At 39.0% G+C, this 24,038-nt stretch overlaps 1 protein-coding gene across 4 annotated transcripts; it reads right to left on the bottom strand.

Annotated features, from left to right (window-relative positions):
• Window positions 1-233: 233 nt before the first annotated feature.
• Window positions 234-24,023, bottom strand: LOC121729201 (protocadherin-16). Of its 4 annotated transcripts, none has more exons than XM_042117623.1 (15): window positions 23,894-24,023; window positions 18,836-18,980; window positions 9,735-9,824; window positions 8,737-8,933; window positions 7,861-8,058; window positions 5,927-6,154; window positions 5,453-5,668; window positions 4,947-5,138; window positions 4,557-4,703; window positions 4,090-4,304; window positions 3,668-3,788; window positions 3,008-3,159; window positions 1,304-1,449; window positions 906-1,090; window positions 234-496 (listed from the first exon to the last, which is right to left on the bottom strand). In XM_042117623.1, the coding sequence occupies exons 2-15, from the start codon at window positions 18,894-18,896 to the stop codon at window positions 407-409; spliced, it is 2,238 nt and encodes a 745-aa protein (XP_041973557.1). In that variant the 5' UTR covers window positions 18,897-18,980; window positions 23,894-24,023; the 3' UTR covers window positions 234-406. The 4 variants fall into 4 exon arrangements, with proteins under 4 accessions (XP_041973557.1, XP_041973556.1, XP_041973558.1 ...); XM_042117622.1 differs by having other exon boundaries at window positions 23,904-24,023; XM_042117624.1 differs by having other exon boundaries at window positions 906-1,078; window positions 23,904-24,023.
• Window positions 24,024-24,038: the final 15 nt, after the last annotated feature.

The following is a 24,038-nucleotide window of genomic DNA, read 5'->3' as shown; positions in this document are numbered from 1 at the left end:
TTCATTTCTTGGAAAGACGGGCTTGCATATGGACTTTGTTCTGTGGAAATGGTCCCAACGCTTAAGATATGAACTAAGCATAAGCTTAAATCTTTACCAACAAGTTTGTAGCTTTCAAATCACTCAATATATTCATCTTTGGAATCTTTTGACGTCTTTTTTCACCCATTAGTCCTTTATATACACAGGATCTAAGCTAACACATAATGAGACACGAAACACCTCCCCTGGTTATAGTATATTTTGTCACAAGTCACAACTCGAAATCGAAGAAGTTTTTATTCCATTTGCATGGCATCGAAAAAGCGCCTCTAGTGGAAATAATGGGAACTAATTCGATGCTGTACAAATTGCTGATGAGGAGGGGCAAAAATTTGCACCAACATTGGACAGCCCCAGTTCACAGTTAGAAGTATACGGTGAGGTTCATGTGGTCACCCACGGCGGTGTTGGTGGCCTCCGTCACGTCGCGCGGCACGCCCGCTCCCGTCTCGTCCTGGAACAACACACAATTTGTGAACACACCCTTAGTTTAGGTAGTTTCCTACGTTAACCAAATGGACGAAATCCCAACAGCTGAAAGGTAGGTAACGCATTTGTGCTTCTTATGTGTGTCTGTTTCCGGAGCCCTAGTGGTTTCGCATTTTTATATGTTTACTATTGGATTTCGCTCGTAGTAGCGAAATATACTACTGGATTAAATTGCTGAACTTAACCCAGGAGGAAACATTTATATGCTGGTGTATACTGTGCCAGGCTGCCAGCTGCTCAGTCTCTCTGTGTATACGGAAATATCTTAACGGCACTAATTTAGATTAGCTTCTCCTCACTTCCTCGTAGAACTCTCGATCGCATAGTGTCGATCACGTTACCTACAGCAACTGTAGCTGCTACAGTACACTGACCGTGGAGGGCGCGTCGTCCCAGCTCAGCTTCTTGACGCGCGCGGGGATGGTCGCGCTCGGCCACGCCACGCCGCTGCGCCCCGCCACGCCGCCGCCGCTCACGTGGTCGCTCAGCGCCGCTACAGGTGCTGCAGGTGCCACACGCGACTTGCCGTTAGACCGGGGCTTGTTAGCTGATGAAGAAACTATGTAAGTATAATGCCAATCCTCAATAGTTCGAGATCGAGGACAGGAAATCCTCGGTAAAAACATGTTATTCAAGCATTAAGAATTTCCCTTTAAAGCGAGAAGCACTGTTGATTGTTGGACGCAAACAAAATATAACGGCCGCTCTTTCTTTTAGTCTTCTCTTCAACTAATCCTGGCAGGATGCCATCATGGTGCCTAGTTCTAGTCACCTGTGGTGGGTGGGTCCCTGTCGAGGCTGGAGCAGGATGCGGCGAGGATGCTGCTGGCGCCGGCGGACACGGACAGCAGCGACCCCGCCTTCTCCCCACCCTCTGATGCTGGTGCGGGAGACTTGAGCGGCGCTTGACGACGACGCCTGTTGCCAAGAGATATAGGATATTTGGTAATTTATTTAGCGATGAAAATGGCTGCCAAAAAGGTAGATCTTCCGACCGTACGTTACGTTACGTTTTTAAATAATGTTATTTAAGATATTTAAAATGGTCCAAGTTACACTTTAGCAATAGTTATTAATTGTCAACTATCTGAATCATGCGACTGAATAATAATTTGGACAAATCTGCTTTCATATCATACCTATAATTATGACTAAACTATACGTTTAGCCGATTATACATTGCCGCTTTCTCTGAAATCACACTACGAAATTCTATGTATAGCGAGTTTCACTTCGTCGAATTAAAGGTGAAGTCGGTACTATCATCCTGGACCATTTGTGAACTGCTGCAGCTGGAGCTGTTGGACTTATTGGACTTAAACTTTGTCCATGATCTTCATTATACTTAATATTTCGACATTTGGTCTCAGATTTGATAATATCTATAGGAAAACTGTTCGGCCTTTTTAGTCTTAGCTTACTTTTGTACTGGTCTATGAAAAATATTTTGGTTATTCTAGGAATTTTACATTTCTACCCACTCTAAGCTCTTACAAAGCTTTCTTTTCCTCATTGAGTGAGATGTAGCTTACTGAAAAAAAAATTTTTCTGATATTCCTAATTTTGTAAAAATTGGTAAATTGCTAGTTTGAGGCATTTTTTTATAGTTGTTAATGATTTTTTTACAAAAAATACATGAAAGGCCTTTTAAAGGCCCAAAAGTATAGCTGGACACGATAACTGAGCTTTTTTTACAACTAAAATTTAATTAATTGATCTTTACTTCTAGATGAAAACCCTCACCAACCACCTTGACTAAAACACTTTAGTAGGTACTTAGATGGCTATTAAATCGGTTTTTGATATAATATTATCTTTTCCAATGTTTATCCTGTGGTTCTCTAGGTATGTGATTCCTTCTTCTCCATTATAGGTCATGAAACATTTTGTTGGAGCTTTCAAAATTTCTGTCATTACTGCGCTTTTGCTAAATAAGTTATATAGCTGTATTTTATTGAAATTTTTTTTTTACAGATCAGGACATTAAAAGCGTCTTCTAAATGCTTTCTGAAATCAGCCAGTTGATAAATACTTTTACTCAAAGCTTCAGAAGCTTTTATCTGTGAATGCTCTTAGCGGCAAATCCAATATATACGTAAAGCGGGCTATACGTATATATTGGAAGGGTGTTTTGTAGGAACCCGGCAATGTATAATATACTATACTATCATTTCTCGAAAATTGTAAAATAGGGATTTTTTTAAAATATTTTTTTGTAGTTCTTTAGACACTATAGGAAAGGTATATGAACAAAAAAAAATCGCGAAAAAAAAATCCATCGAATTAAGGGTTAAAATGCTGATAATCGTGTAAGAAAGCTTTGTTGTCTCAACACCACAATAGAGTCACGGGTCAGTATTACTGAATTTCAGCGCAGAAGTCTGGATGAGTAATTTATTCATGTAAAAGATTAATTGGTCTCTAGCACTAACTTCACCGATGTAAATGGGCACTTGTAGTTAAAAGAAATACTCACAGTCTGCACAAGTAAACCAGCAGCCCCAGTAGCGCCACTGCCAGCAACGCCAGCGCTGCGCTGAACCCGCCGAGCACCGCGCCCCCCGCCCGCGCGGTCTCTGCCCTCGCACCTGCCCCGCCCCGCACTCGCACCACAACTGGCACTGAAGACTGGAACAGAGAACAGTCGCATCATTAGCAATAATAAGAGGAGGTATAAAACAAGGACTTGCACTTAAGTGTGGGCACAAAATAGAAACTCAAGATTAGAATTTTTTCAATCTGTTGACTACCCAACTTCGACATAAAAATCTCACAAGATGATGAAACTGATAACCTGAGTTTCTAGTTTGTAGTAAGGAACAGGAACATCCTTAAAAAACTCATCTCAATTAGGGCGCGTTCAGACGTGCGCGTGTTCTACGAAAGCGTATGGGAAAACACGCGCGCAGCCTGTGCGCAGATTCTGCGCGGGTTCAGCGCGTGCCGCGCGCGTGTTTTCCCATACTCTACAGTAGAACACGCGCAGAACACGCGCACGTCTGAACGCGCGTCTTATAGTGTTTAATTCATCAAGCCCCACATGGTCACCGGTGACTGAGACCCAAAAGAAATTCTATTGTGTCTCGTTTTTCCACGATCGACGGGTTAAGTGATTATAAAATATGTTTATTACTACCTGTCTCGGTGGTGAGCCAGAGTCAACAGCGGTAGCGACGAGATGCAGCGCCGTGGCGTTGACCGCCGCCGCCATCTCCCCGCGCAAGTACAGGGTGCCGTCCTCGTCCGCGTAGAAGTATCTACGAAGAGAACAATATTGATACGTAGATAAGCAGTTGATTTTATGTTCTTAGCGTAAGATTACTTATACATAGTAATATTTTATACAAGGTAATGATAAAATTTAACGCCTGGCGTTATAAAACAGCAAATTCATATGTGACACGAAGACTTTATTAACACACTGGCAGGCTTCGAAGCTGGCAGGCATTCTATGCTTGATCAACAATTCGTTATGGCAAGTTTTTCCAACAAAATTTTAGTCACAGTAACTAACCTTCTTGTCTACCGAACTTCTAGATCAAGTATAAGAATGCTCACTTAGAATCCGGTCCAGACAGCTGTATCGTCAGTCGGTCGCCGCTGTCCCCGTCGTGCGCCTGCAGCCGACCCACGCGCTTGTCCCCCGCCCCCCGTCCGTCCCCCCCGTCCTCCCCGTCCCCCAGGGTGACGCCGAACTCATAGTGCGCGTGCCGGAACCGCGGCTCCCACTCGTTCACGTCACCCACCGTGATGTTAATGGCCGCTGTGTCGTTCTGAAATGAAGCTCATAAGATGAGGATGCTGTGAACCTTGGACCAAGAACATAGCATACACAAAACATTTTTATATCGTGAACGTCTGTTATGCCACTTTAAGAGTTGGTTAGCCAAACTATCGCTCTTCAGACATCAGACGTCCACTGGTAATGCACGTTGATTTTCTTTGAAAAGTTTGAGTGCGATATTCTAACAATCACGCCCCGATAAAAGCGTAACCCTCATTTACGCAGTCATGTTATCACTCACCCCTTGTCCGTCAGTGACCATGACTTGGTACTGGTAGTTGGCTCGTGCCTCGTAGTCGAGCGGGTGGCGCAGCAGCACCTCCCCCGCGCTGTTGATAGCGAACTTCTCCAGAAAACTACGCTCCGACACGTAGAACTGTAGAGGTTTCTGGAACATTTGACGACATAATTTAGGGAATACCGTAAAATGAGTATCATAAGTAACAAAATTACAAAACAAGGAAAGAAGACTTGAAGAAAACTCAAAAAACACTTCGACGTTTCCAATAAAGTTCTCAGCTTTTTTAGTCAGGCTATTGAAGTTTGGAACAGAAAATGTTTGACGTAAGTAAGCATTTAGTTCATGATGCTTGATGCGAAGGGTTGACTTAAGTCTGACCTCAAGCCTTACCTCAGCCTGGCTGGTCTGCAGGCTGGTGAGCACGGCGCCGGGCTTGGTGTCTTCAGGCACGAGCGCGGAGTACGCCCGCCGCATGAACTGCACGCCGGCCGGGGAAGGGGAAGGGGGAGGCCCCGCCCCCCGCGCGGGACGCACCGTCAGCGTCGCTAGTGCGTACCGGTCAGCGTTGTCCACTTGCGTCGCCTTGAATGGTTCATGTTATTGCATGGAATAGGAAACTAGTAGACATAATATTATGTATTTATATTATTAACCAAGGGGAACGACATAAGCTACTTTTAATGGTGATGAATAAATCCTTGTTTTATTATGACTCTTGAGATTTAAGTTACTTAGAACTATTTTATGTTCAAAACTTTTAAACTAAACAAGACTACTGCCATCTCATAAACAGGACTGAGGCTTTAGTATTAATCTTGCTGGTTTCAACCGTGTTTATATAGCCAAAGTTACTTCTTACTCGTACTACAGTCAAATCAGCACCTAAGTAAACTGACCTTAATAACAACAGTGACCGGCAGCGTCTGCGTCAGCAGTCGTCGTGTGACGGCAGCGCGGCCGGTGTCCCTGTCCATACGAAGAAGGGGTTCCCCCTCCCCCGTCACCTCACCGCTCGCCCCCTCCACCCGCGCCTCGTAGTAAAGGGGAGCGTTGATGCCAAGGTCCTGGTCGACTGCTGATATCGGCCCGGGCGATGTCTCGAGTATTGTGCCCTGTCGAACGTAAGAACACCTTAAAGAGCTGTATCTTATGGTTGTAAGAAGATTATTGTTTGTAAAAAACTTGATACAGGGGGTTCCTACATTATGAAGCATTTAAAACAGTTTTGAAAGCATAATATTTTAATGTACGAAGGACTGAACCATATTGGAAAATCTCCAAGATATCTCAAGAATGTACTGTGAACATAGTAAGAGCTCGCCGTAGTAGGTAACTAGGTATATCAAGAGAACTCATTATTGCATAATCACCTCAACAGCATCAGGCGGCAGCACGGCGGTGTAATGATCGTGCGAGAAGCGCGGGTTCTGGTCGTCGGCGTCCATGATGTCAACCCGCAGCGTGGTGAGGTTCTCCCGCGGAGGCGCGCCGCCGTCCGCCGCCCGCAGCGTCACCGTGAAGTTGCGGACCTTCTCGAAGTCCAGTGGCTTCCGGACCACGACCGTGCTGTCCAGCTCGCTCGCGAAACCAACGAGGTCCTAGAATTGGAAATGTTAAGGTGCAGTTAAAAATACGACCATACATCACAGACACTAGATTAATAAACCATGGTCGTTACTAAAGGAACCCGTATTGTTAGTGGCAGTCATCTCATCCTACTAATATTATACAGGCGAAAGTTTGTTTGGATGTATGTATGTATGGATGTATGGATGTATGGATGTGTGGATGTGTGGATGTATGGATGTATGGATGTTTGTTACTCTTTCACGCAAAAACTACTGAACGGATTTTAATGAAACTTTACAATAATATAGCTTATACATCAGAATAACACATAGGCTACAATTTTAACCGACTTTCAAAATGGGGGAGGTGTTATGTTCGTTTTCTTATATTCAACGATTACTCCGCCGTTTGTAAACCGATTTTCAAAATTTTTGTTTTGGCATATAGGGTATCATCCTAATTTGGTATTATATTCACAAAAGTGGTGATCTGATGAAGGATCCATAAGTAATCGAGGGAACTCCTCACAACTTATAGGGAAACATGTGGTGACTTCGGTTTCGTGAGAAGTATTCTAAGCATATGCTACCAACAAGTAAGATTTTGCACCGAGATATACCTGATATACCGTGGTTCGGAAAGTGCTGAGAGAACTCCTGATTCTTTATAGATACAAGTTTGAGAGTTTCGGCGTTGTTTTAAGAACAAAAAGCATATGCTACTATGCAAATTACATTCGTCATGATCATTATCATCATCACTACCATATTATACCATTTCATAGTCTTTTAGATCGAGACTCGAGTTTGTCAAGCGATAATTAAAAAAAATCTATACCGACCTAATATTATATACCTAAAGAGTATGTTTGCTTGAACGCGTCAATCTCAGGAACTACAGGTCCGATTTAAAAACTTATCTCAGTGTTAGATAGATCATTTATCGAGCTTACTCGATAAATGATCTATTTGACTATAATCTATATTATATTATCACGCTAATACGACCGAAGAAACTCAGGAAAATGTGGGAAAAACGGGGGAAATATTTTTTATGGGAAAATGTACGGTTTCTGTAAAATTCCTAATTTACGCGGGCGAAGCCGCGCGGGACGTCTAGTGTTTAATACGTCGTGGACTACATCTAGAAGAGGACGTCACTGCGCCTGAGGGTCGAGCGTCTGCAGTCTGGCCACAAGGTTAACTTAAGCTCCCTTGTGGTGAGAGTACCGACACATCTTCTGTCGACTTTCGAGGCGCCGGAGTTCTGGCCGATGGATGTCGTTTACCGGAGGTTCCGAGGGAGACTTCGGAACGAAGCCAGTCATGTCGCCGGCAAAACGTGACAGTGTTAGTTTTTAAGTATAATATATAAAATATATATGTTAGCTTAGTTTTAAGGTATTTGTTTTATGGGCCTCTGATGCCCGAAATAAATGATTTGATTTGATTTAATCATAATCAGTATTTTGCAACTTTAGGATGTTGATCTCCTTGAAGTATAGAGCATCCCACTTATACCATAGCTAGGTTTAAAGCTTGTCGTAGTTATTAGGAGATTTGCGATGTATTGTGCATGATGCAGAAGCGGGTTTATTGTATTTGTTGACAGATATAGAGATAGATAGAGAGGAGCTACCTTGGAATTGACTGTTTATGTAACCCAACCAAATCTTTGGTGTGTCTACCATCTGCTTATGAATCATTTTCTTTGACTGTACTCGGGATCAACTTACAGAGTACGGTCCAGGCAGCACGCTGTAACGCACGGTGGCGTGCGGGCCGGGCTGGTCGGGGTCGGTGGCGGGCGCGCTGAGCACCCGCGTGCCCACCGCCGCCAGCTCCGACACGCGCGCGCGGTACGGCGCCCCCGCCCACGCCGGCGCGTTGTCGTTCACGTCCCACACGCGCACCGACACTGGGATCACGAAGCTCTGGAACAGTTCATATGAACTCTAAGAGCACATTCGCTGCTATTCGTGGGAGAGCCATGCTTCGGCACGAATGGGCCGGCTCGACCGGAAAAATACCACGTTCTCACAGAAAACCGACGTGAAACAGCACTTGCGCTGTGTTTCGCCGAGTGAGTGAGTTTACCGGAGGCCCAATCCCCTACCCTATTCCCTTCCCTACCCTCCCCTATTCCCTTTTCATCACTACCCTCCCCTATTACTCTATTCCTTCTTAAAAGGCCGGCAACACACCTGCAGCTCTTCTTATGCTGCGAGTGTCCATGGGCGACGGAAGTTGCTTTCCATCAGGTGACCCGTTTGCTCGTTTTATTTCATAAAAAAATATCATTTATTCGTTCGTACGCTCGCTAAAATAATTCTATTTTTTTTTAGGAGTATGCTCATAATATCTAAAGTGTCCACTATCCATAGGTATTGAGTGACAATATAGAGCCACTGCCATTAATCTCTCGAGGCACTATACAATCATTGGCGAATAGAGATAGATGAGAGACTATTTATAATATTTAGTAACAAATAAGTTTTTGGCAACTTCCACGTTTTACATTTAATTTGCAATATTAACATTTCAATTTCGTCGGCGGTAAAACTTATGTTCAGATTACCCTCTGGATATTTTTACAAAGGGTTAACTCTCACCGGGTCAGTAGTATGCCGCCTATCGCAGCGCACGTTGATGTAGACGCTGGCGGGCCCGGAGCGCTCCTCGCGGTCGAGCGCGCGCCGCAACGTGATGTTCTTAGACCCGGGCGCGATGTCCACCGCCGCGCCGCGCTCCTGCACCCGCAGCGTGATGTCCCCATCCTCGCCCGGTGAACCGTTCACGCTCAGAGTGCCTGGAATTTAACAATCATTGAGCTATCGTCGCTAACAGGTTATCGTCATCTAGTTTTGAACGAACGCTTTCTCAATAGATACTAGACAGCAGACACGTCTTTATAATGGTGAATTATATGAACTAGAGATCGCCCTATGGTCGAAATTCGACCTTAGTTTCAACGACATTAGAACTACTACCTATATTTTGTAAAAAATAATTTTGACTATTGTCTCTGGGACTTAGCTGATCTCAGACTGACCGTGTAAGCATTGTCTAATATTATCTCAATAAAAAACTATAATCCATTTTCAAATTGTCAACTTGTTGTCAACAGACTTCAACCATAAATAAAAGAGTGTAACTCGTATATACTCAAAAATCTGTCATTTCTCATGTGTGTGTGTTGTAGTATGTGTAATGTTTTATTTGTTAAAAAAATGTATGATAAAAGCATAATTTCAATATATAAACTATAACAGTGCAAAATTTCATGCACCTACGTTTCCCCATTTTTCGTAAAAAGGGTTACAAAGTTTTTCGTTCGCGTATTCATATTATGATGATATTGATATAATTCATCATACCATTATTTTCGTCATACTACTACGACAAAGAATCAGGGACTCAATCCTTTTACCATGAATCTCAGTACGATCTTTAAGACTGTCCCGTTCTGGGAAGATACGAGAACTGGGATGGGGCCAAGAACGGCGAAGACAACAACTCGTTTTTGTAGTAATCCGTTAAGGTTAATCCTGAACTCACAGAACTATATGAATCTAATAATATTAATCTATATATGGTATAATATACTGACCGATAACACTGCCGACGGGCGTGTCCTCGCTGACGAAAAAGCTCTCGACGGCGCCGCCATTCATCAGGTAGCAGCGGCTGTCCTGGATCGCTGGGACATAAAAACAACTGCATTGAATGTAAGTTAATAATTAATTGATTATTGTCAGATCGGCGCAAATTATGCGACTTCTGAAATCAATTATTAACCGTCACTACGTACGTGTGAGCACTGATTGTTTTGCTAAAATTTCGTATTGATTCCCAATGTTTAAATATTATTATCAAGAATGGTTTTAACTTATTTTTATTAGAACTACACTACTAACTAACTAATAAGCGTCTACGAGTGCAATGCTACAAAATTAACTCAGGCATAAGTTCAATAACATAATATCTACTAGTCCAGCTAGTAACTAAGTAACTAAGACGTAGGATCAAGAATATAATATTATATACATCATAATAACAAATATGATAAATAAACTAGAACTTATGTCAACCAATACCCATTGATGTTCTACTTAGCTTACATACCGCTGACTGCACATGACGGGTAGTTTTCTGCCCCACAATCGTATTACGGATCATCATTTCATTATTGAATGAATGACAATTGTTCGACACAAATACATAACATGATCGATAACCATTAACCTTATTCAGAAGGGGGATAATGTCGTTGAATGTAATACAAATATGTATCTTATTTTCGTAATAGTATACAATATTATATTTTGGTTACGATAATAATATTATGTAAGTTCGTTTTTTGCTATTTTTACAGTGAGTCATCAGTTTTCAAAAAGCTTACATTTAGCTTCACTGGACAATTACTAAGCTTAAGTATCGTTTTCTAAATTATAGTCTCCACCTGATTGTAATTTGAGTGTTACCATAGCATATTGTGACAGCGAAATATCAAAAACAATTAGGTAACAATTAATTACATGCTCTATAAAGAAATGTGCAATTAATACGGACTATGAAATTGAACATAAAAAGAATTACAAAATGTAGACCAGAACTGATGAAACAAAATTGAGCTCTAAATGTGGCAGTCACGGTTCAAATTGATTTGCACGGGGAAAGGGAAGGGACCCTTTGGTTTTACACCTGCGTCACATTTATGTTTTCTGGGATTAAGTTATAACAAAAAGGTTTGGTTATAACTCAATCCCGGATGATATATTATAACCGCCATAACGGTGATATAATAATGGTATACTGTTCAACCTTTAACTGCTTGTAAAAATACGCTATCTAATTTATTATTTTGTACCGTATCAGCTTTATTTAAGAAGTAAAACTTGTTTTGCCTTTTTTACAATATTTAATTTATAAAATTCCTATTGTTTATATCCACTTTTTAGGGTAAGGAAATCTCATAAACCTAATCCTAATTCGTAAGTGATCAATGATCATCATAATAATAATTGTAAGTAAACAAAAACATATTGAATGATAAAACTTCTAACCTTTTTTGCCTTGAAAATATTAAGCTCTATCTAGAATTATATTTGAAGTAGATCGGCGAAGCGGGCGGCAGGTTGGAGGGCTGAACAAACAAATTTTCCCTATCGCATTTGGCACTTGGAGTTAAATTAAATTCTTTTCCATGTAAAATTTAAAATGTTACTTTCATATTCACTTTAATGTGTGAATGTAAACATGAATATTTCAACGTATCAAGTTGACTCTACTTTTTTCATCTCGCGAAAAATGTTCTTCAAAGTATTTAAGCTGAGCAATAATTTTAATGTTTTGATAAGTTTTGAAAAATAAAACTGGCTATATAGTTTATTGATATACAATATAGTACCTTTCTCTTTATAATTGCTTTATGTCTATAGAACACAAAATGCTTGTACATTACACTGTGCGGTTTTGACCTCTCGAACTACAATGTTTGAGCTGTATTTAAGTACTATAATAATGTGTTTTACGATCGAGACGTGTATATCACGAACACTGGTGTCTGGTAGTTGGCAGTTAGTACACCGGAACTGTAACATAATACTCTATTACGCCGCACTTTCATCACTTTCTCCAAATTCGTGAGCCGCGCCGGATCATCTTCAAAATTCACACGATCGTTATGCTTGTGAGCTGTTATTTCGTTTATTTAGATATTAGATGACGCCTGCAACTCTACTGTTTCACCATAACCGTACATTTTTCCGGGATAAAAACTATCCTATGTCCATTCCTGAGACTCAAAGTGTCTCCATACCACACACTTTCGTATAAATAATATTAGTATGGAAGTATGGACTCTTGTTTAGCGCGACAATCATAAGTTTTCCTCGTCGAAGGCTGTGCTCCTTTTCCAGGACTCAAAGTACATTTATTCCAAATTATTTCTAACTAGCTATTTGACCGAGCTTTGTTCGGTATTCGATAAAACACGAATAAAATGACATTTTCTAAAAATCATTCCTAGCTAGATCGATTTATCGCCCCCGAAACCCGTTGGAGCCGATTCTGAGATTCCAATTATATATATACAAGAATTGCTCGATTAAAGATATAAGATTCTCTAGTGTTATGCTTGAGCCTTGAAGGTTATTAGGTTTTTTTTTTTAAATATGAAATTAAATTTATATATATTATTATAAAATTAATGTGCTATAAAATCATTAAACATTTAAAGGTAGCTTTGTGTTGTACAGTGCATTGTGAAAGTACGATATGAAATTGTATGCAAGTGGATTAACATTAGGTGTAGAATTGTAGATGTGCCTTAATTCATTCGCTGTCGCACAACTTTAATACCGCTAACCCTAATTCACTACAGAATATGAGCTGTTGCACTGCAGATGTACTTATTCGAAATGCATTCGCTGTTTCGACAGCGAAATTACATATATCAAAAATATACGGGATTTGATATCTACCAGTAAGTACGCTCTCGGAACTAACGTATGCAATACAAATTACGACCAATTAAAAGCGAGACGATACTAAGCGACACTACGCTGCTTCGAAGTTCCATAGAACTGTCGTTTTATGTCGCGTCGCTACGTTTTGTTGCTTAGTTCGGTATCACCTTTTTTATTATATTCTAATACAACATCTACTACACAAGTCCACTGCGACTTACCCCGGGAGCGGAGGGCGAGGGCCAACACGGGCAGCGCCGGCTCGCCTAGTTCACAAACATACGTTAGAACATGAAATACTTGCTCGAGACATGTTATATATTTTGTTCTACTAAAAGCATGTATTTCAAGACTTCAAGACTGATTCACATGTATCCTTACATTGTAACATTACAAGACATAAATAATTCTTGAGTATAATATTCATTGTCAGTGGAAAAATGGTGCAATGTGTTACCGACCACACGCCTCGAATTGTTTCTGTACGATGAGAATTGGACCCTGTTTTATAAGTTTGTCATCGTGTAATTTCACTCAAGTTTATATATTTTCAATATCTTCCTTTTTGGAAAACATCAGTTATAATACCGATAGTTTAATGATTCATACATATTCAAAATAATAAAATTAACAAAACAGAATTGTATGGGTCAGGTAACAGGTGCGTCGGACTCTACGTGCGGGGCAGCGATGGTAGAGCGATAAATCTGGAACCCTCATTTCCTACATTTAATATTCACCGCGAACGACGCCGAAGGGTAAATAATATATCATTTTGAAAACACACATTTTAATAATATAAAATATACTTCTGTACATCAATTTATATACGATGATTTAGATATTGTAAAAGATCTCTACTAAAACTTGCGGATTTGTTACCACAATAATTTGGAAATGGAACTGAGTAAACGCATGTTACAATTTAGATACTGTTAAATATATAGATATTTATTAATATTTGCTTTAAAAAAACATCAATAGTTATTTATCGTAAATACGCAATTTAATTGGTATCCTTCTTAGAACTTTTTGTTTTTGAGGTTATTATGTGTGGGGGCGCACACCAAGCGCACTTCCTGTACACCCTACACAGCCCGTCGTTGGTTTACCTCAAAGTAACTTTAAGTATGACTTTTAAGTTGTTTGTTATAAGGTCCTGCCAGATGTAAAATAACTCTGAATGGTCGGTAACGGCGGCGGTCACACAGCCACATCCTTGTACGCCGTTATTACTTTACATTACCGCATTACTTTCGTCGTCATACTATTCTGAGTTTAATTTGATCCGTATGAAATATCAACGTATGAAATATTTTGATAGAAATATCTATATTTTTAAATTTTAACAATGAGTATAGCTACAAAACAGCACAAATAAATATTAAAGGACTTTCTAAAGAGACTCGAAACTTTGTTAATTGCAAATTCTGACTTCTTGCGAAGTAGGCCACTGTTACGGAAACTTAATCGGCTCGACGAATGAAGCCGCGCAAACAGCCAACTCGAAGTTGACGATAGCCTATTTTATTTAAAAGACAATACAATATTACAAAGTTAATAAATCAACGAAAAACTATAATCCCCCCAAGTTGAGGGGGGATTATAGTTTTTCCCCAACAACCTACATTTGAAATTATCTAGCCTTTGCTACGCTGTTATTAGAAATCTATTAACATCCTTATTTATTAGGAGCGGTTCAATGGTTTGCTAGAAAACCTTCCTTTAGGCCGTTCTAGTCGGGTAAAAATTAATAACGTTCATGATCAGGTTTTGCAAGAATTTGCATAATTATTACGTAAGGGGCAATTACACGGTATCGATTTGCAGCGATAATTCACATTAACCTGCCCAGCATCCTCAGTTACGTGACGGTGATAATGAGCGAGATATTGATGATGGACCGGTCACTACGGATGTCGTAAACTTTGAAGAGGAAAATGAGATGTCAATGGTAAACGGTGGTCGGTGTATGACATAAGATACTCGTAGTTTATAGGGACAGATTGTAAACAAGAGCAATATGAATTCCTACGATACGAGTTACGAGGGAAGTTACAAGTGTGTAGCTTATATTGTGACAACCTCTGTGACTCAATTGGTGGGCTATTGGTAGATTCGGGTTCGAATCCCGCCGACGGAAATAAAAGTTGTTCAAAAGTTCCTGGGTCTTGGATGTGTATTAAATATGTGTACGATATAATAAAAATCTTAAATATATTATGTATAGTATAAAAGTATAAAACATATTTCCGTTGATTGGTACTTGTAACACAAGTCCTTCAGGTACTTAGTACGGGGCCAGACAAGAGCGTCCATAAATATAATATTATATTATTATTTTAACCCCCTACAAGAACAGTTTGAAAAGACGACTGCTCGTGCCAATTTGGGCCAATTTCGAACATTTTTTTTGTTATAAAACGGATGTGCTTTTAAGTCTTCTTCACTGTAGTTCGTCACTATCGGCTCGCTCACTGGTTAGCAAAGGTTTGATAAATAACTAGATAATCCTATTTACCCAATCCGTTACTTATTAGTTATTACCTAACGAAATAGAGGGCAAGTTACATTCTCCGCTGAATTTCTGCAAAGAAATAGACCTTAAGCTCTATTTCTAGCTTTTTAATTATGTTGTTAAGGTTAGAACATTTTAGAATACTGAAGAATATTATTATGTATACAGTATCTACGTACAAGCAATATTTATTATGTAAGATTTAGTCTTACTTACCAACCTTTTATATCTTTAACATTTAATTAATGTTATTCAATTTAAGTGTCGGTTAAGTGGCAGGTGCTAAGTGATCGTCTGCCGTGAAGGCCCACCCGATACATTGTCTTGTATCTGATCTACACTCCGTACTCTATCAGACAATGGTCTGATAGAGTACGGAGTGAGAATGCTATCCGTGAGAAGCTACCGACTGTACTTATATTGTTCTCAATGACTCATTAACAAACTGTCAGTAGTTTAAAGGCAGTTAATAGTATAGGTTACGTGGTTAATCAGTCAATTTGTATGTTTATCCATACTAATTTGAGAAAGTGTGTCTCTATTAACTCACTCTATAACCATTACATTTTGATGAGTCTGGTATTCCCGGGAAAGATGTGTTTTCATCCCGTATAATAAATAAATGTGGGCAAAATGTAACTATTAATAAAACAAAAAAGGGGTTGTATACTTGTTTGGCACTGCAGGAGTAGGTAACTTTAAATGTATTTTGAGGTAGGTAACTGTACAATTTAAATTGAATTTGTGATTAAATTTTGCTAGTTAAATTCTATAGATATTAAATTACAGAAAAAATTGGTACAAATAAACCTACGAATAATAAATTATTCGTAAAAATATACACAGTTTTCGATAGCCGTCCAAAAGCTCAATAATCTCTGCCCATATTCGGCGTAAAGTTTCAGGTTTGTTTTAAATATTAATTTTTTAATTTTAGGTTAAGTCCTAAGTTGACCTTATTGTAAGGCTAAATGTAGCTAAAAGTCATTGACCGTACATTGTTTTCGGTATGTAATTAAGTCTATCCGGCAAGAGATATTTCGAGAATGCACGGTGAATTATATCGTAAGTACTGACAGGAAGCGGAAAGGATCTTCAGTCGGTCAGGGTTGTTCGGAAGACCATGATGACGTCACCAGATCATAGATCTGTGACTAGTCCACGACTACATCACTAAACATAATAATAGACTCTACAGGTTGTTGTCAAAAAGGCCGTATTATTACGGAAATGTAAAAATATTCTTAGATTCTTTTTCTTCGTTACTTCAAACATTTTCAGTGGTAATTTTTATTTCATAAATAATACACAGTAGGATTTGCTATTTGACTGTACTTCGGGCAAAATTTCACTTTACCTAACCTAAACCTATCTATTAATTTAATAGTCGTATACCGGATGGGTGCGAATCTAATATGACAGGTACGGTGTTAAACCAGGGACGTATTCGCACCGGGCACGGGGTGGGCACCGGTCATCCGGCTGCGCCTGCGCAACGCCGTCACCCGGGATAGCGCCCATTACATTTACATAAACATAACAATTATAACAATCGGTCGAAAGCCGTATTCGGTCTGTCGGTCTGTCGGTCGGTTGCCTCACGCGGACGTTACGCACTCGTTTTTGGCACTGCGATGGTATGTCTTTGTACACCTTTAGGTGCTGGTTGTAGAAACATACAAACAATCCTGACAGGTAATATAGCCGCTGATTTCTACAACCGTGTAAATGAAATATTAAAGGAAACTTGTAAGTTGTAGGGAAGGAAACCTAGCCCTTGTATTGTCGGCTCATTCTTAGCACCAACTTTTACTTAAGCTTTACACATAATGGCTTGAAAAGTTAAAATAGATGTAATCTAAAAATAAATTATAGAAAATTTTAATCTAGGAGCAAATTTTATGAGACCGAACACTTTCTATTTGTAAACGCGAGCAGGTATAGCACACATGCACATATAGCTCTGACACATACATATATACATACATGTGTGTGTTATTGTGTAAGTGGTGCCATATTGCACAATACTGAAACAATGCATAATAATATTTTTTGTTGACTGCAACCAATTTAGCACGGCGCAGGTCGTTGTGATCGACTCTATTGTTTCACCTCAGGGTTCCGTACCAAAGTATTATAATAAAATTACAAGTTTGATGAATTTCGATTCTATTCGGACTACTATTATATATGCGAAAATGTGTCTGTCTGCCTGTCTATCCATCTGTTACCTCTTCACGCCTAAACCACTGAATCAATTTTCCCGAAATTTGGTATGTTAATACTTTGAGTCCCGGGATAAAAATATTTTCGATGTCATCCAGTGTATAAATAATTAAGGGAAAAATAATTTTCTCTTCCGGAAGCCCCAAGTCAAAGGAAAGTAATTATTTAACTATCTCAATACTTAATATATATAATAATAATCTTTGATGATAAAACCCTTTGTTTGAGACTTTCTGGCCCTTTCATCAATTCATTAATGTTTCTTAAAGTTTCGCAAGCAAATTAAAAGGCTCGCCCCGGCTTACAGTCCGCACGTGTAGATAGCCATGTAAACTACCAGTCATATTTCAACCTGTAAGGCACTGGGCGGTAGTGACCCCTTTGTTTGGAGTGAACGGCCGGCAGGGGGGTGCCAGGGGGTGTTCGCCGGGGGGTCAGTTACATTGACCTGTCGTGATTACTAATTGCCTCGACCGGCTTTTATAAATCTTAGGCTTTTTGTAGATAAATGCATTGTGCTGTCGGATTAGGCTAGGAATATAATGGGAAATGTTTTTGGTGTGATTTATGTCTTCAAGGCATCTTGAATAGCATCTTTGAAATTATCTATTGAGGATCTTTCCGTTTGGTGGAGCACGAATTCGAAGGTGCCAATAGTCATTATTGTTTTAGTTGAGTTTGCCAACCGCCAAGTTTCAATGGAGCACACTTTTCACGGAAAATTGTGCTACCACGCTCTATCGGCCAGTGTTCTTATTCAAAAACAAAGGTAACGGACTACGGTATATCATACACGTCCGTTTTTTGCGGGCGCGTAGCGTGCAGCGTGACACCGCGTGATACGACGACGTCACGTTACATGTTTTTATGTTATGCTGTACACTATTATTTTAAATTAATTTTAAAGTGCTTTATAGTTCGTAAGGTTTCCGTTTATATTAGAATTTTATTGTAGTGATTTGCTATTTAATACCTGACCTATGTCACGACGAAATATTGCAAGCAAATTATAAAGGAAAGATAAACCACATCGTTATGTTATCTACAATATTGCTTCCGTTTTGTTCTTACAACTTTCTTTATGTACAACTTTCGTTTGTTAATTAAACTACAGCACAGCGGTCAGTGCACGTATATAAAATGAGATAATGTATGGCATTTAATTGACAAGTATAAGATATAATAGTTAATTAGATGCTTTTGATTATGTTATGTAAATACTTCCGATTAAGTAATACTATACAACAGAAAGCCTACCACATACCATAATATCGCCATAACGGGAATCATTAGTGTCAATTAAAATATATAAACGATTGGACTTTCGCAACTTAGCCGACTTCATTTACATCAAATGCCTAATGCCTTAATACTGAATAAAGCTCTACTTAAGGCTTTAGTGCCAAGCCTCAAAACACCGTTGCGGTGTTGTATCGCGAAGGCAATCCATTGTACGAGCCCTTGTGGAATATTTATGCTACTCAAAAGGGCACTTACCCTGGCTGTTTGCCGAGGCGGCGGTCAGCAGCAGCGCCGCCAGCCCGAGCAGCGCGGCCATGCTGCTACCGCTTCCCCAACATCACACCGACGTCCCCCGCACAGGCACCCTCAATCACGTTGCCCTGTAACGCTGGATGCAACCCTGAAACGGACATAATGTTCTTAGTTCTTCCACCCAACTTCTTGAATACTTCGCCATAGCAGGCCCTTTAGGCAAGACGCATTCATTCCATAATTTCTAGTAGGTAGGGCAAAGTTTGAAACCAAAAATGTTTCGGATTCGGCAACGCTTCGTTATAGCGCTTACGAAACTTTATCACAAATTTTATACATTTTAGATATCTGATGCCTGTTTTCTCCAACCGCCTCCTAACGCTAAGTGGTAGCGGCCATTAAGGGTACATAATACATATCCTTCAAGATTCACGAATTTTTGTGTGTCACGTTCATCCTTAGGGCGTAAGAACTTTTGCAAAACATTAATTTTTTCATGTGTTTGTTTTAAGAGATATTTGACCCGCAAAGATCGCTAGGGAATACTTTGCGAGGAGACCGTTGGTGAAAACAGGCATGACTCACTTAGACCCAGCGATCTCCCTAAAGGTCATCACCCAACGTCCATACAATTCGTGTGATATTCTTTTAAATTAACAGAAAATATTGTAAAAAATCTTCATTGAATTAAAACTAACTTCTATAGTATACTATCTTTAAGTGCGGCCACAGACATAGATCTTGATCTATGTCTGTGAGTGTGGCTCTTTACAGTTCCTTTTGAAGTCCTTAAAGTCAACCAGAGGTTAATTACGTTGTATTCTGTTTAGTAATCTGTGGCAGAGGACACAACATCTTCTCTCAATCTTTTGTCTTTGTAGGCTGTAGGAATTATTTAGACTAAAACTGACAGCGCCTACAGAACAGGTAGCAAGTGATTGTAAAGTGTAACATGATACTGAGAATGAGCTGTGTGCACGCGGGCTCGGATTGCACATTTCACCAGATCGGTATCAGCTAACATATTATTGTTGTATGTAAATGTACTATGTAGAAATATATAGTTTACATTATTTTAGTCTGTGAATTTGATTAGCTTTTGAAAGTATATGTGTAATGTGTATATTATATCTACCATAGAGGAACCGTTTATTTTCAAAAACTAAAACCTGTGCCAAAGTAAACATTTTTAGTACATGAATAATTGTAGAAGAAGATAATGATGGTAGCAACTCTACATTAATTCACTTCTATCTAAATTGCAGTAAAAAAAGAAATGTTTCTCCATAATTATTGTTTTATTTAAACGTAATTATCTCAGGCGGTTTTCGATTTGTTATCACAGCCTTAGCGGAACTGACCAAACTTTCCATACTTTAGCATTTAATGTAATACAATAGCGAATTATTCTGTTACCGAATCTCTGGTAAGCTTTGTTTAGAAAGCGTAGTAATATCTGAGCGGGACTGTTTTCGCTTTCTGTCATTTGCATGCGGCTTTGTTCGACGCAGCTGATGCGGCGCCCGCGCCACCGCGGCTGCCCACTGCTGCTCAGATGGTGGATGATAAGACTTCTATATCTAAACGCGTGAGCACCCGAGTCCTAATCTCACGAGAAAGTGATCATTTCACGGAACATAAAATCACGACTACTCGTTATTTTGATCCGGCGACCGGCGTGTGTTGAAATAGTACGATTCAAGTGTGCAAGGTTATGTAAATACTTATTTAAATAATTTGGTATCATCTTATAGACTTTTATATTCAGAGATTGCTATATTTTAGTCGGAAGGAGTGAACGTGTAATTATTATTGTAGAGCAGCCACGACCAACTAGTAGCGTACAATGAAGCAATTTCAGAACAAAGACCATATCCATACAATCCCATACACATAATGTATATTGTGATTTCCAAGCTTTTCAGATTTCATTGTCAAGTGACATAAGAATCGCTAGAAAGACATAATAATATTAGCAAAGTGTATGGTAATCACTAATCAGTAATCACATTATTATATATATTTTGTTTTCGAGAATTATTATTCTACCTAATGATTTATTATTGTACCTAATGATTAATAATAATTGTTCTTGCAGTATTCAGCAGTGTCCAGTGCTTGGGATGAAGCAACACATACCGAGACAAACGGTACACTCACCGCTCGCTGCGATGTGCTAACGTTTACATAACGTGTGATTTACTGTTACAGATCATCATCAGCTAATTACAATTAGGTATACACTATATGAATACTGGTGACTGGTCAATTAGTTTAGTGACATCGACTTCTGACTTCCTTTGGGAGACCCAAAAACTATTTGAAAATACTTACTTGGCCAAAAGAGCAAATCGTGTTTACGGAAATGTAGCATTTAACCATAATAGTCTATAGGTTAGGTTTGTCATATAATATGGTTGACTGCAGTCTGCAGCCTAAAATTTATTTAAATATGCTTGCCTGTTGCCAGGATTGAATGAAAGATGTAGAAATAAGGTCCTAGGCGCGTATTAATAAACCGCTCTCATCTCTCACCACAGAATACATATTAGTACACGTTTACTCAAAACCAATCTTAGCTTCTACGCATGAAGTATCTTTAATGGTGGTGTTTTATTAGTTTGATATCTATAACAAATTATAACATAGAGCACTTAAGTCAAGGTTTGACCACACTCAAGAAACAGCTGCGCTCAAGTCTTAATTAACATAATATTATCTTGACTGCACAGTCACTTCATACATGATAAGCATTTAAGACAGCGTCCTAAAGATGATTTTGAGCATAACCTTGGTGGTAAAAGTGGTTTATTAATACGGTGCTATAGATTCACACAAGCTTGGGTAACTATTTAAATCCTTCTGTATTCTTGCTAGGACCGCTACGGGACGTCGTCGGTTCCGAGCGACTGGCGCGCGCGGCGAAGCGGGGAAGGCGGTCAGCTGGTGCCTCTCGCTCACATTCATTGTTGGTTTTGTAGTTGTTGATGATGATGGGTACATATCGTAAGATTGATTTGTCCTATTCGTTCCAAAAAATCTACGTGTCAACACATGTCAAACGTGTAGAATTCTAGTTTGTTCGTTCTACTTCTTGGATTCTTAAGACAAATAGGTATACGCGTGGACGGATTATCACAGACTACTACTTAGCTGAAAATTTGCTTAGTTTGTTAGTAAGCCCAATTAAATATATGTTGTGTGTGCAAGGTGCAATGACAATGTTAAGATCCTAATTGAATATTGTAGAGTTGTATGTTGTACCTGTAGTACGATCGCCCTTTTAACGATGTTACAATTTAGATACCTACCAAACATACTAGATTATTATTGTTAACACAATCTAATAATAATACAATTACAACAAACTAACGACAACTACCTTTGCCTGGTATTAGGAATAGAGGGGGCGTAGTTAGAGACAACAAGCAACAAGCAACAGGGGCACAGCCGTGACCCCCCGCTTCCTGGTGTCCGCTGGAGCGTGCGCGACAGGTCCGAAGATGCCCCCGTCATACTGTCCGGCTTCTATTTTACTTGAATATTGATCCTTATGTCGTCATCATAAATACCATGTCAGAGGTAAAGTAATTCTGGACATACTGTACAAATTGTAGCTGCTAGTTCTGAGACTTCTTAGCTATTGTTTGGCAAATAAAAAAACATAATTTAGCTGTCATTTTGAAGGTTCTAGATTCATCTGGATTCTGGGCCTAATTACTTTTGCAGTATTGTTAGTAGCATCATCTAATTGTCACCTGAGGTACACCTTATATGTTTGTATACTTTGTAACACGTGAGTTTGTGAGGGTGGGCCCACTGGCCTTTAGTTATTAATTTTTCAAAATATAGCATGAATATTTATAATGTAAGATATCATGATTCATAATATTATTCATAAATCATAATATGAAATCCAATATTAAGTTGAACCCAGACAGGCGCAAAGGGGCCTATAATTTTAAACATAAACAAAATGACTCATAATAATGAAAGTCATCAAAAGTTTACGTTCAGCTGGTCTGTATAAATTAAATATTTTAGGTATTTTAATATTTTAAGTTGTTACTATACTTTTTACATGGCAGAACGTTGTAGAGATTGTAGAGTTCTTGTCACTTCGGTTCTAGAGTATAGACTAATAGGGTAAGTATTCACTTGAAGCCTTCTCTACATCACATGGCAGACAAGGCAAATAGAAGTCAAAAAGCTCATAATGATAAATATGTAGATGTTTTATATTACGTTATAAAAATCTTCGGATATAAAGTTGAAACAATATGAACGAGCATGTGTGTCAAAACCACGCTCTGATTGTTCGAACTTAGCTCTACCACTAGCTTACTGTACTCCATCCACCTATATAGAAAATACTGGAAATGGTCTAAGTATGTATTGCTCTAAAATAATATTAAGAGGATAATAATTTGTAATTTTGTTATAATATTTGTTTTCGCAAAAACTACAAACTGCTTTTGGCGGGGACTAGTGGATGAAAGCTGATGTTGTGGGTACTTTAGGCGACTTTTCTTGTTCATCATAATTCATGAATCATGATGTGTGCATCAAATGCTACCAACAAATTGAGCAGCCCTTTTTACTGCAGGACAGCTGGTAGTAAAGTAAAATGTTATGTACTTTCATGTTGTACTTAATTAAAACGAAACGATGCTCTATAACTTACATAATTGTAGAGTTTGTTTATAATATGAAGTGAGAGCATCATTTGTAAATTTAATTACACTTATGATGTATACTTAATCCATTACGATTTTATTCTTTTAGCTTATATATATATGGATCCTTTTAAAATTTTACAATTCGCGATGTAGAGTCAAAAGGAATTACTCATAAGTGCATACCGCATACTTTGTAACAAAAAATGTAGTTTGCAGTGTTACAATAGCTTCACTTTTTTAAACGGTTACAATTATTTTTGTTTCATCTGTAGCAATATCCTTGCAAATTGCATTGCAGTTTCGGTAGTAAAGTCGTCACTTATACGAGTAATATGTGCTTTGCCAACCTTTGCAATTAAGACCGTATAAAACTTCTACATACGTGCACTTACAATCAGTTCAGTACAGATCCAGTCACAACACCACTATAATATCACAATCACTCACGACTACCGCGTGTAGAGCTTACACAGCTACAATATCCTGTAGCACGATACGTCCGCACGCGTCGGCCGCCAGAACTCGAC

Source organism: Aricia agestis, chromosome 8 (genome assembly GCF_905147365.1).
Source record: "Aricia agestis chromosome 8, ilAriAges1.1, whole genome shotgun sequence".
In the NCBI taxonomy this organism is placed as follows: domain Eukaryota; kingdom Metazoa; phylum Arthropoda; class Insecta; order Lepidoptera; family Lycaenidae; genus Aricia; species Aricia agestis.
This window is presented reverse-complemented; position numbering and strand designations above follow the sequence as displayed.

What these genes read in the sequence shown, in the direction of transcription:
- LOC121729201 (XM_042117623.1), bottom strand. Translation starts at nt 18,896, where the DNA reads ATGGCCGCGCTGCTCGGGCTGGCGGCGCTGCTGCTGACCGCCGCCTCG. An exon ending in GGCGGCATACTACTGACCCG is followed by an intron (nt 8,059 to 8,736) that starts GTGAGAGTTAAC and finishes GAACTGTTCCAG; the next exon opens with AGCTTCGTGATCCCAGTGTC. An exon ending in GGGACGACGCGCCCTCCACG is followed by an intron (nt 497 to 905) that starts GTCAGTGTACTG and finishes GTGTTGTTCCAG; the next exon opens with GACGAGACGGGAGCGGGCGT.